Source organism: Erigeron canadensis, chromosome 8 (assembly GCF_010389155.1).
Source record: "Erigeron canadensis isolate Cc75 chromosome 8, C_canadensis_v1, whole genome shotgun sequence".
NCBI lineage: Eukaryota > Viridiplantae > Streptophyta > Magnoliopsida > Asterales > Asteraceae > Erigeron > Erigeron canadensis.
The window spans coordinates 27,858,695-27,875,908 of NC_057768.1; the positions used below are offsets into that span (position 1 = coordinate 27,858,695).

Here is a 17,214-nt window from a genome sequence, read left to right on the forward strand (position 1 = left end):
TAGGATAAATCCTACATGACAAATTTTTAGTATAACTTTGACTTTGAAAGGTGCTTCGTAAGGCTCGATTAACTACTGTTTTAATATATAGATAGATATAGATATTACATTAATTACAGTCAAACTATGGTCTAACGCTAATACGGGTATGCGTATTGCACAATACTGGCGGTATTATACTTGTAAAAGCTCTAGCTTGTCATCTGAATTTTTTCCTTTTTTACTTTTTTTTAATCAAAATGAAGTATAGATATTAGATAGTGATTGTTACAAACTTTAAAAGTTAAATTTGATGATTGATAATACTTGAATTGAATGTGTTACGTGCAGATATATAGTCTTTTACATAAATCTCTTGGAGTAATGACATTTCATGAAGTGATTGTAAGTTGATAACACGTTGGGTTTTGTACCTAAAATAAAAAGCAATTTCAACTTAATTACCCAAATAGATAAAACAATTCAATGCCATGATACTATATTTGTGATGGGTTAACAAGTCAAGTATGTACGTAATGTTTATAAATGGAGTAAAAAGATCGAACCGTGTCAATATCCTTTTGGAATTTATCATGCTTAATCACGCACGCAACTCATGTATAAATCCACTTAATTTCGACTATAGATTTGGTATGTCGTCTCACCATCTTTTGATTAAAATGCCTTCAAGCAGTAGAATCCTGTCATTGTTCTTCTTGCTGTTGTTCATTCATTCTGATGCATTGCCTCGACACTATAAGTTTTTCGTTAGTATATTGTTCAACGGAACGCAACTCAACATTTCTTGTAGTTTGTTTCTTTAGGTTCTACTATATATTACTTGAAACTTACTTATTTGGTTGTATATATAGGTGAGGGAAACATCCTACACTCGACTTTGCGTAACAAAGGACATTTTAACTGTAAACGGACAGTTTCCTGGACCGACTTTATATGCATATGAACAAGATACAATTTATGTCAAGGTTCATAACTATGGAAGTCACAACATCACCATACATTGGTATGTAAAGTGTTTTTTTTACTTGGTTGTTTCAACTTAATTACAACATGTAATTTTACCAAGTCCTCTAGCAAGCTGTTAGAGGCAATTAAAAGAGGGTTATTTACAAGATATTGATGGGAATGGAGCATGGATTGCGAAAAATTAAAATCGAACCAATTCAAGTTTTTGATCGATTTCATATAGATAAAAAAGGCTGAGCATTTTATTTCTCTATACTACACTTTTTATAAAGTTAATTCGGGTATTTGAATGCAGGCATGGAGTAAAGCAACCAAGGAATCCATGGTCAGATGGTCCTGAATATATCACACAATGTCCAATTCAACCAGGCGATTCATTTAACTACAAGCTCATATTTTCAATAGAGACCGGGACACTTTGGTGGCACGCTCATAGTGATTGGTCGAGAGCCACGGTCCATGGTGCTATTGTCTTGCACCACAAGCATGGCACGAGTTACCCCTTCCCTCAGCCCTATCAAGAAGTGCCCATAATACTTGGTATGTACATGGTTGACTTCAAAATGTCATATATATTTTAGAGGATTCACTTACAAAATCATTTGTTTTCATTAGAGATAAGTGATCGTTTTGATTGATTTGCTTACTATGTATCTACAAAGTACTCTTTGTATAAGTATTTGATATATATGCAAAAAACTAGAAGAATAATTAAGGAGGAAAATTTGTTAATATGTCAAAATGTCAAATAATCTTTACCCATGCATAGATTTGACCCGTTACCCAACTCATGTAACCCTATTGATGTGTCTAACTTCGAATTCTTTTCAGGTGAATGGTGGAATGAAGATATAATGGAAGTACTTGAAGAATTTGTTGCATCAGGTGGTGGCCCTAGAGACTCCGATGCTTACACCATCAATGGTCAACCCGGCGACCTTTATCCATGCTCAAGCCAAGGTTAGCTTATCAATCTCACATATCCGAATCCTGAGACATAACTTTAAGATTTACTTACATTATTTGTAATTTTTTGTTATGTTTCTACAGACACCTTCAAGTTAGATGTGACATACGGGAAAAGATATCTTTTACGTATGGTAAATGCAATGATGAATGGAATCATGTTTTTCGGCGTAGCAAATCATTCACTAACTGTCGTGGGAGCTGATGCTAGCTACACAAAGCCCGTGAAAACTGATTATGTAGTAATCACCCCCGGGCAGACAATTGATTTGTTGCTAGAAACAAACCAAGTTACACCTGGGGGTCGTTACTACATGGCAGCTAGAGCATATACTAGTGCCAATGGTGTTCCCATCGATAACACCACCGCCACTTGTACTGCAATCATTCAATATAATTGTGATTCTGTAACTAATTCATCTACAACTCCTCTGTTCCCTATTCTACCCAACTACAATGACACCACTGCGGCTTATGACTTTCTTGGTAGCCTTAGGAGCTTGGAACCACTCTTATTCCCTTTAAACACATACGACACAAGAATAACTTCCACCATTGCTGTTAACACATTCCCTTGTGAAAACAATTCGTGCGCTGGGCCTAATGGTACACGACTAGGGGCCAGTATGAACAATATTAGCTTCCAACTTCCGTCTATTGACATACTTGACGCTTACTACTATCATATCTATGGCGTATTTGGTACACGATTTCCAAGCAGTCCTCCATACTATTTCAATTTCACCGATACCAACTTACCAATGACTTTATTGACGCCTGAAAGGGCTACTGAAGTCAGGGTGATTGCATATAATCTGAATGTAGAACTAGTTTTCCAAAATACGCGTTTGCTTGGAGGGCTTGATCATCCTATGCATTTACATGGATATAGTTTTTATGTCGTTGGATGGGGGTTTGGTAACTTCAACGAAAGTAGGGACCCGTTGAACTATAACCAAGTAGACCCGCCGTTGCGTAACACTGTTCTTGTTCCAATAAATGGATGGGCTGCTATTAGGTTCAAGGCTCACAACCCTGGTAATTAAGATACATCAATACATAAGATTTTCTTAAATTACAGTATATATTTTCAGTACAATAAAATATAGATAGTATTAATATTTGTCTAACAATACATTCCAAACAGGAGTATGGTTTCTGCATTGTCATCTAGAACGCCATGTTACATGGGGGATGGAAACAGTGTTCATTGTTAAGGAAGGCAACCGACCCGAAGAACGGATGCTACCACCGCCACGTCACATGCCACGCTGTTAAATTCGGGCACATTTGCATACTTGATACATACATGATCCTAAAGAACAAATTATTCAAATTTTGTTACTTAGTAGTACTTTTATAATATGTGATTGATGTTTGTATCTCAATAAATCAGGTTTATTTGGTAAAAGTACACCTCTTTTGCCATATATGTGCATCATAATGATAATGTGTGTGTATTTATAAAGTGTCTACCTTTTTATTCGTACAATGGTTATTTAAAGCCACTATATCGAAAATCATGGTGCAGCACATTTGATCAAATTCGTGTATAACACCGATATTATTCTTAACTCAAGTGAATCATGATTGACATTTATACAATACACTATACATTTACCAAAGATCACAAGCAAAACACTAGAGGTCAACAAAGTATAAACGATACAAAAAAGCCTAGATATACAACAAGATACACAATCTAGACAAGACCCGAAACCTTAACTTCGAGGAGTATAGAAAGGATATAATAACTTTTGCCAATTACAATGCTCTAGTGCTCGAGACGAAGAAAAGTCCTTCTTACCCATAAAGACCGAGCCAATGATTTCATTCCAAGTTGTTTTTGGCACAACCTTGAACAGGTTACGAGGAACACACTTTACAAAGGCCACCACATTATTCAAATCATGATCCAAATGACCCAAATGCAGGGACGGCGCAAACACCCCATAAAAAGAACCGGAAACGCCAAGCGCATATATAAATGAACATATATGAACATGTTATCCACGTAATGTGACGGTGGTGGTGGGGAAGACGGTCTAGTGGTATCGGTGATGGTACTATTGGTGGTGGTGACGGTATCAAGTGGTATAAGTTGATGTAATTGTGATAGTGAAAAGTTTTTAAAAGATAAGGATTTAAAATGTTAATAGTTATAGTAGTTATTATTATTATTATTATATATTAAATAAAACAAGATTGTTATTAGAAGCTTTTTACTTATGTGGCATGCTATCATTTTTTCCTAAACTATTTTTAAAAATATATGATGTCATAATGGAGTTTATTTTCTTTAAAAAACTTTTTTTATATATTAGGCAATATGTCATTTTTTTTTTCATATTATTTTTTTAACCTTAATTTTTTTTTAATTAATATGAAAAATAATCAACCGTATCCTTTTTTTAACAACATTTTATCCTATTCCTATCGAAATCCCCCTATTAATCCACTATCACATCTTAATTATTTAATATGAAAAATAATCAACTGTATCCTTTATTTAATCCATCATCACAAATGTGAAAAGTGAGATTCGAACCCAGGTGGATCCTCCGAAGATCAGAGACTTTATTAATGTACCACCAATCCCATTGACCGACTGTATCCTAACTCTTTAATTTTAGTTTCATATTTACCATTGACTTCTGATAGTTACTTTTTAATTTTTTTATCACCCTAATCGATTTTATATATTAATGTTCATCTTTACAAGTATTTTGATTTCTCCTTATCAAATTATAATGTATTGACAACAAATTACATACATATTTGTGTAGACTTTTTGGTTTTAAAAATTTAATAGCGTCCCGGGTTGAAGAGCTGATTAGCTAATTATTAAAATAAACTAGTTTTAAGGTGTAAATTAATTCATTGAGGGTAATTAAATTTGATATTTTATAAAAACTATTTCCATAGTGGGTGTCTATTAAGGGTAATTTAGTAATTTTATATGTAATTTTTTATAACTACTTTTAAAAATGGAGGATGTGATAATTTTTATAATTGGGTACAGATTAAGCAAATTCTATTGTTAAATTCTAGCCAAACAATTCGTCGATAGTTATAGCTATCTTCGAAACTTAAACTTTAATATTATTGCTTAGTTATTTATGTTTGATTAGTAAGAGTAAATAACTCCACAAATATACAATTTTCCAAATTTACAGATAACATAATGACTTAATTAATTACTTTCATAGCAAAAGAGGCATAGAAGTCATCTCTACGTAACAAGTAACATTATTTATGATCACTTATATAAATTAAATATAACAGTTTGATTATAGAACGATATAATAATGCATAAAAATTTAGAGTTTGAACTTGTGTAAAGACAAATTTTCTTTAACACTAGTATTTTTGATTTTGAATTTTTAGAAAGATCATCCAATGATGTTTTTTTTCAAAAATTTTTTTGTGCGTTTTTGTTTTTAAAGGATGTGAGCATAACATGAAACTTGTGTCACCACTTATAATTACGACCGTAATATTATTTGCGAAAACAAGTATTCCATTCAACTAATGCATGAATGCCGAGATCAATTAAACCAAATGGGTTGGATCAAGTGGTTGAAAATCTTACTTCTGGAGACAGAGATCAAATACTCGATCTTTATTATCAGCAAGATTGAAGGTCTTTTTCTACCTTTGATAATCTGTCTACATCTGATCAATCTCCTCTATATACCGTCGAAGACCATATTAGGAAGCAAAACCTATAAAAAGCGGCTGGGTTACTTTTTATGAATGCAGACACCATTTATTGGTGAAGAGGCCATTAAGTTTAATTTAGTTATCAGATGACGGATCAGAAATGATCGATTTGAACCTAGCTTATTAAAAAAGAACCTTTGGGTAATATATATAGTTTGTTATAAAGCCTAGCTAGCTTAACTAATTAGTTGGACCTTGTTGATCGTTATCTAAAACTTGAAAGGTTTGACCATTTTTTTGGTAAGATGAACCTTTTTCAGTGGCTAGAATTATATACATATGCAATGTGTAAGAAATCCATCAGAAATCTATACTTAAAAGATTATACTTGAAGCTAATAGAGGCAGTTGAGTTGATGACGTACGTTCTTCTTTGCCAAGAGCCAAAAGTCTATTAACTTTTAAATTTGACTTTTCAATTATATATGTAGTAGTAGTGTTTTTATTGTTAACAAACTAGTTGATGTTATATTGTTTGTTAAATCAATGGGCAAATTAGTGATTTCATTGTTTCTATAACTTTAAATTCAAAGACATTTAATTTGTCGAATGTTTTATACTATTAGTCTAAATTAATACGAGTAGTTACTACGTACGTACAAATTTATTTTTGTATTGTTTGACTGTGTACTAAGTCAACTATTAAAAGTAAGGAGTAAGGACCATTATTAATGAAACCATGAAATATATCGACAAATACACATTACTTTGTTGAATTTACGCTGCCAAAAGTATATGTAAGTCTTGTATAAATTCGCATGATCGAATTCTTTTGAAGATGTGTTGTGGTCATCTTACCTTTCACAATAATGCTGCCTTCAACAAGAAACAAAATCTTGTTATTATTCCTTTTGTATGTAACAAAATTCATTCATTCATCTGATGCATTGGTTCGACACCATGATTTTTTTGTAAGTACATGTATTATTTCTCAAGTCAACAAACAAAAGTTCACATTCCTTGTCATTCTTTAGACGCAATTGTTACGTCGAAAATGTAATTATGTACACCTTATTAGAACTTATATACTGTATATACATGTGATTATGCAGGTGAAGGAAGCATCATACACGCGCCTTTGTGAAACGAAAAGCATTTTAACGGTGAACGGGCAATTCCCAGGACCAACACTGTATGCTTATAGAGGAGAAACAATTTATGTCAAGCTCCATAACTATGGAAGATACAACATCACTCTTCATTGGTAATTAACCTTCATAAAAAAGATTTCATAATATTTATTCATGTATATGGATATCATAAAATGGTATGATTTATACATCACAGGCATGGAGTAAAGCAACCAAGGAATCCATGGTCAGATGGTCCTGAATATATTACACAATGTCCGATTCAACCAGGCGACACATTTTACTATAAGATCATATTATCTATGGAAATTGGCACAATTTGGTGGCATGCTCATAGTGACTGGTCTAGAGCCACGGTTCATGGTGCTCTTGTCGTGCAACCAGAGTCGGGCTCAATCTACCCCTTCCCAGAACCCCATCAGGAAGTGCCCGTAATCTTAGGTGTGCATATATACATAGTTTAACATAAATACTTCTTCTTCTATTCATATTTAACATAAAGGTCAAAATAGTATTTACAAGCCAACCTACCAATGATTTTACCATTAATCAAAATTTGAAAGGTGAGTGGTGGAAAGAAGATGTAATGGAAGTGCTTGAGGAATTTGTTGCATCAGGAGGTGGTCCAAGAGACTCTGATGCCTATACTATCAATGGTCAACCTGGTGACTTATATCCATGCTCAAGCCAAGGTTAGTTTAGTAATTTCACATATTTGAATGCTCGGACAATTTTTTTGTAACTGTTTGATAAATTTCTTTCTACAGATACCTTCAAGTTAAATGTGACACAGGGGAAAAGGTATCTTTTGCGTATGGTAAACGCGGCAATGAATGAAGTCCTGTTTTTTGCCATTGCAAATCATACACTGACCGTCGTGGGAGCAGATGGTAGCTACACCAAACCATTAACCAAACAATATGTAGTAATCTCGCCGGGCCAAACGCTTGATTGCATGTTTGAAGCAAATCAAGCAAGCGGCCGCTACTACATGGCAGCTAGAGCATATTCCACGGGCACTCAGATTTCTTTTGATAACACAACCACAACCGGCATTGTCCAATACGACAATGCTGGTTCTGTTTCCAACATCACGGCTCCTCTGCTTCCTTCCCTACCATATTACAATGACACTACTGCAGCTTTCGACTTTCTTGGTAATCTAAGAATCTTGGACCCTCTCAAATACCCTTTAAACAAGTATGACATGCAAATCTTTTCAACCGTTTCTATAAACATGTTTCCATGTCAAAACAATTCATGTGCCGGACCAAATGGTACTAGATTGGCAGCTAGTATGAACAATATTAGTTTTGTGTCTCCATCAACCGACATACTTAGAGCATACTATAATCACATAAATGGCGTGTTTGGGACAGGATTTCCTAGTGTCCCGCCAATATTTTACAACTTTACTGGTAACGATTTACCCTTGATCCTACAAACACCTAAGCGGGCCACTGAAGTGAGGGTGATAGAATACGATTCCGTTATAGAAATGGTTTTTCAAGGGACCAATTTGATTGCAGGGCTTGATCATCCTATGCATTTACATGGATATAACTTTTATGTCGTCGGTTGGGGGTTTGGCAACTTCGATGCCAAAAAGGACCCGTTGAATTATAACCTAGTAGACCCTCCATTTCGGAGCACTGTACTTGTTCCAATAAATGGGTGGGCTGCTATCCGGTTCAAGGCTCACAACCCTGGTATGATAACATCATTTTCTTACACTATTTCAAATTACAACAAATATCAGATAATTAATATTTATCTTATAACAGGGGTATGGTTTATGCATTGTCATTTGGAACGCCACCTTACATGGGGAATGAATACAGTATTCATTGTTAGGGATGGAAATGGAACGGAAGAGCATATGCTACCGCCGCCACGCCACATGCCACCATGCTAATGACATGCACCTTTCATAATTGATACTTGATTAAAAGAAGAATTACTCATATTCTGTGATATTTTTTTAGGTATGAAGAGTTGATTCAATTATGTATCCAAATCATGTTTGTTTAGTGTGATTTTTTTAAGGATTATTGTACTTCAATGTTGATTTTAAGTAACTAATAAGTTCAAGAAAATATCTAAATAGTTTTAACCATAAGCTTTTTGTGTTTCTGGTCAATCTCTACAATGTGCATTCTCCAGTTATCCCCTTATGTACATTGACCCGACCCCGAATTTCAAGTTAATGAAACAAAACCTTCCAGTTTATTTAGCCGGCAAGCTAGACAATACCTGAACCTTTGGAAGACGGTACTGACTACACTATACAATAATGGTCTTTTTTCATTCTTAGTAGCTCTTACCATTTACACCTTCAACATCCTCTGTTGTAGGTGTTTCCAGTACTAAAAATTATTTATTTCCAAGTCCATAGGACTGGACACTGGAAATGAGAGACTTGTTATATGTAGAATCACAAGAATGAGCAAGAGCAAGCCTGTAGAAACTTTTGGGACCAGTAAACATTTGGATAAAGATGTCAATTTCAACCCATTTACATATACATGTTGATTAACTCGTTAAATGGCAAACCTAATAAGCAAATGGGTTGAAAGCTGCGAGAGTGATCCTTAATTAGTTGTTTAAATCTAGTAGTTACACTATTACGAAGAAATTGGACAAATAAGGTGTTTGGGGACAAGCCTACTGGGCCCATACAATACTCAAAAACACCATTTTGACCCGTTACCTAACCCAATTGTATAATCACATCACCTTCACAATTTCACTTGGAATACTCGGCTGCCGGATATTGTAGTATTGGAGAATCACATCCCTCATGGCGTTGTGTAAGATACAAAATCTCAGGTACTAGTTCAGCATCAAATAGTATCATGATGGACACAATTATAAATAAACCAATAGTTTCAAAAGGAGATTCGTTTTGGACTATGATTCCAACCCGGATTACCATTGATGAAACGATAAATGAAAAGCCCATGAGATGCAAAACTACAATGTAAATGAAAAACCTAAAACACAAATTGCAAACATGTTCATCAGTTATGATTGGTATGAGGTAAAGTATCAAAAGTTTTGTAATCTTACTAGATTACTAGAATTATATTTTACACATCAAAAACTGTTTGTATCTAGCTACAATTAGAAGTGGAGCTAGAAGGGGCTAGAGAGTGCTCAGCCCCTACCAACTAACATAACTTGTTATTTAAGCTTTCATTATAAAGGTTAATTCTAACATTATTTTCTTCGATCCCTCGTTGTCATTCAAAAAACCAACCCCTCTTAATGTCAAATCATAGTTCTGTCACGGTCAACAATGCCCTACAAAGGTAGTATTATTAGTAAAATTAAATTTGCTATTAAGACCGGATCTACAAAGGCGACACCGATATCACCTTACTAGGTGTGGGTCAATAACAGGACTTTATGATTCTCTTTTTTTGCAAACACATCAATCCCTATGGATTATATTTTTTTTAACGCTAAATTTCGTTTTGAGTTGCTTTTTTTTTATATACCTAACTCCAATGTTGGAGGAAACCTAATTATTTATGGTGAAACCTTCTCTAGCCCAGAGCATCTTACTCATATCTGGTTTTGAAACAAAAACTATAAAATCTAAGTCTCTCAAATACCAATCCATCTATTAATGGTTGGGGTTGTAGCCTCTAAATTATGTACTACTTTTTAATTGTTGTTTATCAGACGACATTTCAAGATTTTGTCACCACTATAGACTATCTATTAATCTAGTGAGTGGTTGTGCATATAAAAATTGGATTACGAGATTGCCACAAGTTTGAAGCAGAATGATTTGATTTTAGGAGAAAGGGTTTGAGGGATTGAGGGTATGGTCAAGAGGCTGCAAATTTGTAACTGAAAGTAACGGCAAATCCAGCCCTTCGAAAATAAAATAGTGTAATTAATACATGTGTGACAACGCTTAGATACACAATGTGAACTTTCGCTAACAAATTTCTGACATCTAATTATCTATAACTTACAATATACAATTACCTTGCATTGCATGACCCCAAACCATCTAAAGTTCAAGCTTGATGCTGCAATAATGCATGTCAAACCCTCCAACGACACATGGAATGGATTTTCACTTTGTGCTTTTGCTAATAGAATATCAAACATATTTGCCAACTTCATGTCCAATATAGTCTTGAATTCTCAAGTGGTGTTAAAGTATCAAATAGTATTCAAGTGCAAGTTTTTACTCAAAACTCAAGGGGTCAATTATTATATAAGTTTCAAGTGGCAATTGAGAATTGAAACATCAAGTTTTCCAGTGATATATATGCTCTTATTCAATGTTTAAGGCCAGTACTCACTAACTCACATCAACATGGAAAGATGTCGTTTCTGCCTTGAAGTTAATACTTTGAGTCACAATTCCATATATATGAGTTGTTCCTCTATAACCCCATGTATTTTTATTCTCTTCCAGGCTAGGGTATTATTTTATTTCATCCCAAGTAATCAAAAGTTGTTAAATTGTTTCATTTAGGACTCTAGGTCTGATCCACGTGGCAATCAACAAGGTATGGAAATCAAATGACCTAATCCAATTCCTGTCTTTTCTTTCTAATCCAATTCTAGATGAGACTATTCGACAAATTTTAATGATTTAGTAGAGAATAAACAATATGATGATTTAAAAAGGATAACCTTAATAGTACATAGGGTTTTAGGCAAAAACAAATCCTACAATGTACTATTATTTCTATCCCATTTTGAATGTCCACTTTACTATTTTTGAGACGTAAGACTTATATTTATTTTTATAACTTTTTGGCGAAACAAAAAACGTCATTTCCAAACTTATCACAAGTAACATTGACAAACATCTCTTTTTCCAATAATTTAGACTAAATTTATCTTTTTCAATCAGCAAAGCAATCAATAATTTAGACTAAATTTATCTTTTTCAATCAGAAAAACAATCTTAAGCTATAACGTGGTTTTGGGCCTTCTCGAAAGACAAACTTTAGACTATTCGGAGTGAGTCTACTCTTTGAATGGAGGACTTATGTTGGTTATTTAATATAACTAACATGATTTTAGTGATATTGGATTGATTCGTTGACCAAGTGAATTTTATCTATAATTAACAAGCTAGGAGATGTGGAGTGCATGTTTGATTAATTATAATAAAATTCAATGTTATTCGATTTATATACATAATATTTGGTTATATTTATATAAATTTTAGTTATATACTTTGTTTTAAACAAGGTACATGGCTTATGGTTTCATTTGTTTCTCGTAAATAAGTCGAATGTGACAAAACATGTCAGACGGCATGTGCATTATTTCTTTGGCAGCATAAAGAGAAGAGGAAAATAATGTTGTGAAGGGAATATGGATAAAAGGATGGAACGGTTTCTATGGACGGTTTTAGTTGTAGACAGTTACAACTTTTCCTACTTTTTATCTATATATCTAAACTTTTTACAAAAATATGTACTATTCTTTCTTCTCTTGTATTCTCAATACGAAAATATCCAAGTTCTGTTCTTGTACATTTCACATCTGATCAGATTAAATCATTTGTGTATAATACCCACAAGTAGGTTTAATCTGGTAGTGACTACTGTGAAATAATCCAAGCGATATAATCTTTATTCATTTTTTGTTTTTGTTGTTTTAAACTTGTATATCACGGTCATATTTAACAACTTACATCATGTGGCGTCATATAAACGTGTAGGAAGCATACTAGTTAAAAAGCCTAGAGGACTTACGCAATATGGCAGCCTACAAGTGTTGGTCATTAGGTGTGTGAAGAGTTGACGAATATATGCCAAGTTGGCGACCAAATTTGGTCATGGGGGATAAAAAAATCCATCCATATCATCTTTCAGAGTGCTCTAGGGGTGACTAGGTAGCGAAGAGAGGATAACTTGGAGGACGTCATTCGCTCACTCCCTATAATCTTAGCCAAAAACTTTAGATACAACTTGATACTTCATCCGTCTCATTTTAATTGTCTTATTTTGACTGGTGAAGTCTTTTTCTTCCGACTTTGACCGTAAATATCTTTGTTTGTGTTATGTATTAATTGATGAACGTTATATTAATGAAAAATACATCTAAAACTCAATCAATTCATATTTGTTATATTAAGTGTTATATAACATAAACAAAAATATTTACGGTCAAAGTTGAAAGAAAAATACTCAAAAGGTCAAACTAGTACACTTAATATAAGACGTAGGGAGTATATTATTATTATTGAGACAAGAGAGTTGCGACAACTTTCATTGGTAATGACAAATACAATTTTGGGTTTACAATTTGTTCGAAACGGTATTATGTACTTTATATTTCGTATTCATTATAATACTATCTTATAAAGCATTTTGTGTTTTTTTTTTAAGAAAGGATAATTTGAACTATCAAAAATACCTATATTTTTTATTCACTAATTTAAACATCTCTACTTAACATACATATAATAACCTTAAATCTCAACTATTCGTTTTTTTTTCTCTCTCATCTATAAATCTTTTTATTCCTTTAATTCATTCAAAATATTTTATTTCAAAAACCGTATATCGATAAGTTATAAAAATAGTATGAGTGTTCTTAAAATTTCATACTCTTTCATTAGAGATGTCATTCGATATACTCTCGATGAATTTTTAAATCCGAAAGCGAAGCCCGTACGGTTAAGGCATTTGGCTATCATACTATATGACTTGACCTATCACCCTACCATCTCACTGCCGCAACGCGCGAACACCATCTCTCGTAAAATATAATATAAATCTATGGGTTGAGTATTGTAAAACAAGTATTAAAGTAAAACAACTATGATAAGATCTTGACCATTAAGTCATGGTTAATTTGATGCACGAAGATTCACGAAGCAATTGGTGCACGATGATTTTCATGATGCACGGTGATTTTCAGTGAAGAAAAACTTCCGATTTTATTTATTTTACTTTAATTTTGCTAAAACCTATAAATATATTGTACTTAACTTCCAAATTATCTCTCAAATTATATCCTTAGAAATCTTAAAAACTCACATTTCATCGATCTCTAACATCACAAATATCCTAATTTAATTTTCAGTAAATTCTTTTTCAACTTCTACCAATTACACAAAATTTAAATAAACCAATTTTTATTTAACTTTAGGCCACCTACCTGGCAATTGATGCCCTTGTGTAAAAACATCTAACCTAAGGACGTCTTTAGAAAGATGCTTCAATGGTAACAATATTAAAGAGTCTTGAAAGGCATATATCCAAAACCATTGGACTATTATTAGAGACGGCGTCTAAATAGATAAAATTAACTGTTCAACTATCATTAGAAGCTGTCTTATGCCTTTGTCCCTCATTTGTCTTTGGACTCGTTCTCCATAAGACAACGGAGTTGGACTTGTCCTTCTCTGCTCATCCCTTCATGGACGAATTGTTTAAGCATTTTTTTTTTATTTTTTTAAATTTTGTGAGAGTATAATTAAACAAGAGGTGAATCCAAAAAATGATTCATGATATAAGGTTGCATTTAAGAGGATTAGTCTTTAGATGATTTTTTAATGATGTGACGTTAATTAAGATTAATATTTCTAAGGACGAGTCCTGATATAAGGCAACTTCTTATGCCCTTTTCAATATCCAATATACAAAATCTTATGATGGAAAAACACATTACAAAATACCCATTGGAATGGGATATTCTATTGAAACCCCCATTTACTAAGTAAACCCTATAGCATTAATTTTTAATCAAATTTTTTGTTCATTTATATTTTTAATTTGCTATTTAAACAAATTTTATATCAAACATTAACATTAAATTACATCATATTAAATATGCTCAAACATTGCATTTAATACATAAAATTAAAATTAGTTACATAGCTTTATATATATTGATAAAATAATAATCCAATTATATAAATCCTATGTTTTTATTATTATTATTATTATTATTATTATTATTATTATAAGTCATGAGAAAAATTATTGGATTGAATACAAAGCTAAGACCAAAGCTTCCAATTTAAGAGTCTGTCGGTGTGAAATTTATATACATATGTATGTATAGGTGATTAAAAGTTTTGAAAAAATTAATTGTGTTAATAAAAAAAAGGACCTAATATAAGTACTCTCATATACTAAGATGCGTTAGTTTGTAAGTTTTAATTTTTTATTTCGTCTATATATACAACGTTTATATTTATATGATCAACTTTGTCTGCATGAAAGAGTTTTAATATATATATTAGATATATTAATGTTATTGTATTTGGTATTGTTTTTTAAATATTTCTTTATGATTTATGTTATTTTTGGATCTTTATGGAAAAAGAAAATTTATTATTAATATCACTAACACAATTATATATAAAGATAAAAAATATATATAAACTATTAAATAAAAAGTTTATTAAAAGATATATATATATATTGTGTTAATGAAATAAATTTTTAAAAAAAATTATTTTATGTAATAATGGTTAGAAAGAGAAAAAGGATAATTAATGGAGTTTATTTAATGAGATATTTAATGATTAGGAAGAAAAATAAGTATTTAATGACATGATTAGTTAGTTAATGATTACAGTAGAACCTCTATAATTTAATACTCGATAAATTAATAATCTCGATAAAACTAATAATTTGTCCGGTCCCAACTTGGGACCAGTACAAAATTAAACCCCAATCAATAAAATAATAAGATAATAATTTTTTTGAAACCCCAATGTAAATATATTAGTCCCAATAAAACTATAAATTAATAATTCCTTAAATATTTCAAAATTCTAACATTGTCTAGTAAAAAATGAATCTATAGTCACTAGTTTATTTTGGAACTTGAAATATGTATTGAGTTATCTTTAAACTTTCTCATTGCATTTAAAAGTTGAGGCATTGTCTTCTCGTATTGTAACAAAAAGTTGTAAAGTGTTGTTACCAATGATCTCTTGAGAGTTTTTGATATTGTAGTTTGACTAACTTTCTGATCGAAAGTTTTGTCAACCCACTACACCAAATCTTGTTGAGTACTCCTTTAATGATCTCTCTTATACTTGTATAACAGTTTTCTTTGTTAATTGGTCATGATTGATTTCTTTACACCTTTTAGTTTGGAAGCCATAGTTTATGTGATTTTAAAACTTATCCTTGGGCATTTTGTAGTGAGAAATCTAATATCATGTATATTGAACTATCTTTAATTTAAAACAATGCACTTGACAAGTTAATGTGCAAACATAAATTGAAAATGAAAAATAAAAAGGAAAGTTTTGAAGGTTTGGACATCTTTAAATTAATAATTTATTAATCTATCGATATAATAATATCTCGATAAATTTATAAAAAACCTCAGTCCCGACATTATTAATTTATAAAGGTTTTACTATATATATGTATGTATCTATAATATTGAGGGTTTCTCATTGAAATAAAGAAACATGCTTCCATCTCGGCTAAGATGTCTAAACTTTCCAAAAAGTTGCATGACTTTTATTACTTTTCTCATGCTACAAGCCTACATCATACGCATCAGTCTATTCATTAAATAGTTGATCAATCTAAATTTAAGCAGTTTATACAACTAAAACGGAAATGTTGTTATTCATTTCAATCTTCTAACAACCTACCAACCAACCTCTTATATATCACCACAATTCACCTAACAAATGCATAACTAGATCTATACCCGGTCGTTGACCAGGTTAGAAACAACATATATATATATATATAATTTTTCTTATTTTGATAACCATTTTTTGGTAAGAACCATGGGATATCTCAAATTATATATATATATATATGGCTACCACTACAAAGAGAAAAAAGTAAACAATGTTTTGATCTAAACCGTTGAAAATAAACCAAGAAATTAATCTCCACCATTAAAATTAAAAGTCAACTTTAATAGTTAATTATATAAATAAGGCATTCATCATAATTAAAAAACCAATTAGTCATTAAGAAATAAATTGTGGATAATTATGGTGCATCAAGTTGGCGTTAAAAAAAATGCATCCATAATAAATTTATGTTATCCAAAATTATGTTGCTTATTAGCTATGAAATAAAAAGAGTTCATATAAAGTCCAATTAAAATATATGGAAAATTTGATTGTATTTAAATAAATACTAATTTAATACTAACTACAACAAATATGTCATTTGTCGACATTTACCTTTAAAAAACGTGAAAAAATTTGTTCACTTTTCCACACTTAAAAAGGTATATAAAGAGCTCACATTTATAAATATGAAAAAAATTTAAAAATTTTAGTTTTTTCACACTTATTTTATATGTTCACATTTAGAAATGTAAAAAGTCAATTTGTAACATTAAATTTCTTTACACGAGAGGAACGGTAAATTTCTTTATGCGAGAGGAGCGTGAAAAAATTAGGTGTTACAAATTAATTTTCACACTTCTAAGTGTAAAAATCAATGACAAATGTTCACACTTCTAAGTGTTAACATTTTATTAATACA

The 17,214-nt window shown here is 31.7% G+C and overlaps 1 protein-coding gene across 1 annotated transcript; it reads left to right on the forward strand.

Annotated features, from left to right (window-relative positions):
• The first annotated feature begins 1,805 nt into the window (after positions 1 to 1,805).
• On the forward strand, positions 1,806 to 8,675 carry LOC122579361 (laccase-15-like). Its single transcript, XM_043751527.1, has 8 exons — positions 1,806 to 1,926; positions 2,017 to 2,970; positions 3,080 to 3,197; positions 6,673 to 6,858; positions 6,942 to 7,186; positions 7,309 to 7,437; positions 7,513 to 8,454; positions 8,530 to 8,675. The coding sequence occupies exons 1-8, from the start codon at positions 1,821 to 1,823 to the stop codon at positions 8,658 to 8,660; spliced, it is 2,811 nt and encodes a 936-aa protein (XP_043607462.1). The 5' UTR covers positions 1,806 to 1,820; the 3' UTR covers positions 8,661 to 8,675.
• The last annotated feature ends 8,539 nt before the right edge of the window (positions 8,676 to 17,214 follow it).

Coding starts and splice junctions, on each gene's coding strand:
- LOC122579361 (XM_043751527.1), top strand. CDS start 1,821: ATGGAAGTACTTGAAGAATTTGTTGCATCAGGTGGTGGCCCTAGAGAC. Junction 7,187..7,308: donor GGAAGTGCCCGTAATCTTAG/GTGTGCATATAT, acceptor AAAATTTGAAAG/GTGAGTGGTGGAAAGAAGAT. Junction 8,455..8,529: donor GTTCAAGGCTCACAACCCTG/GTATGATAACAT, acceptor ATCTTATAACAG/GGGTATGGTTTATGCATTGT.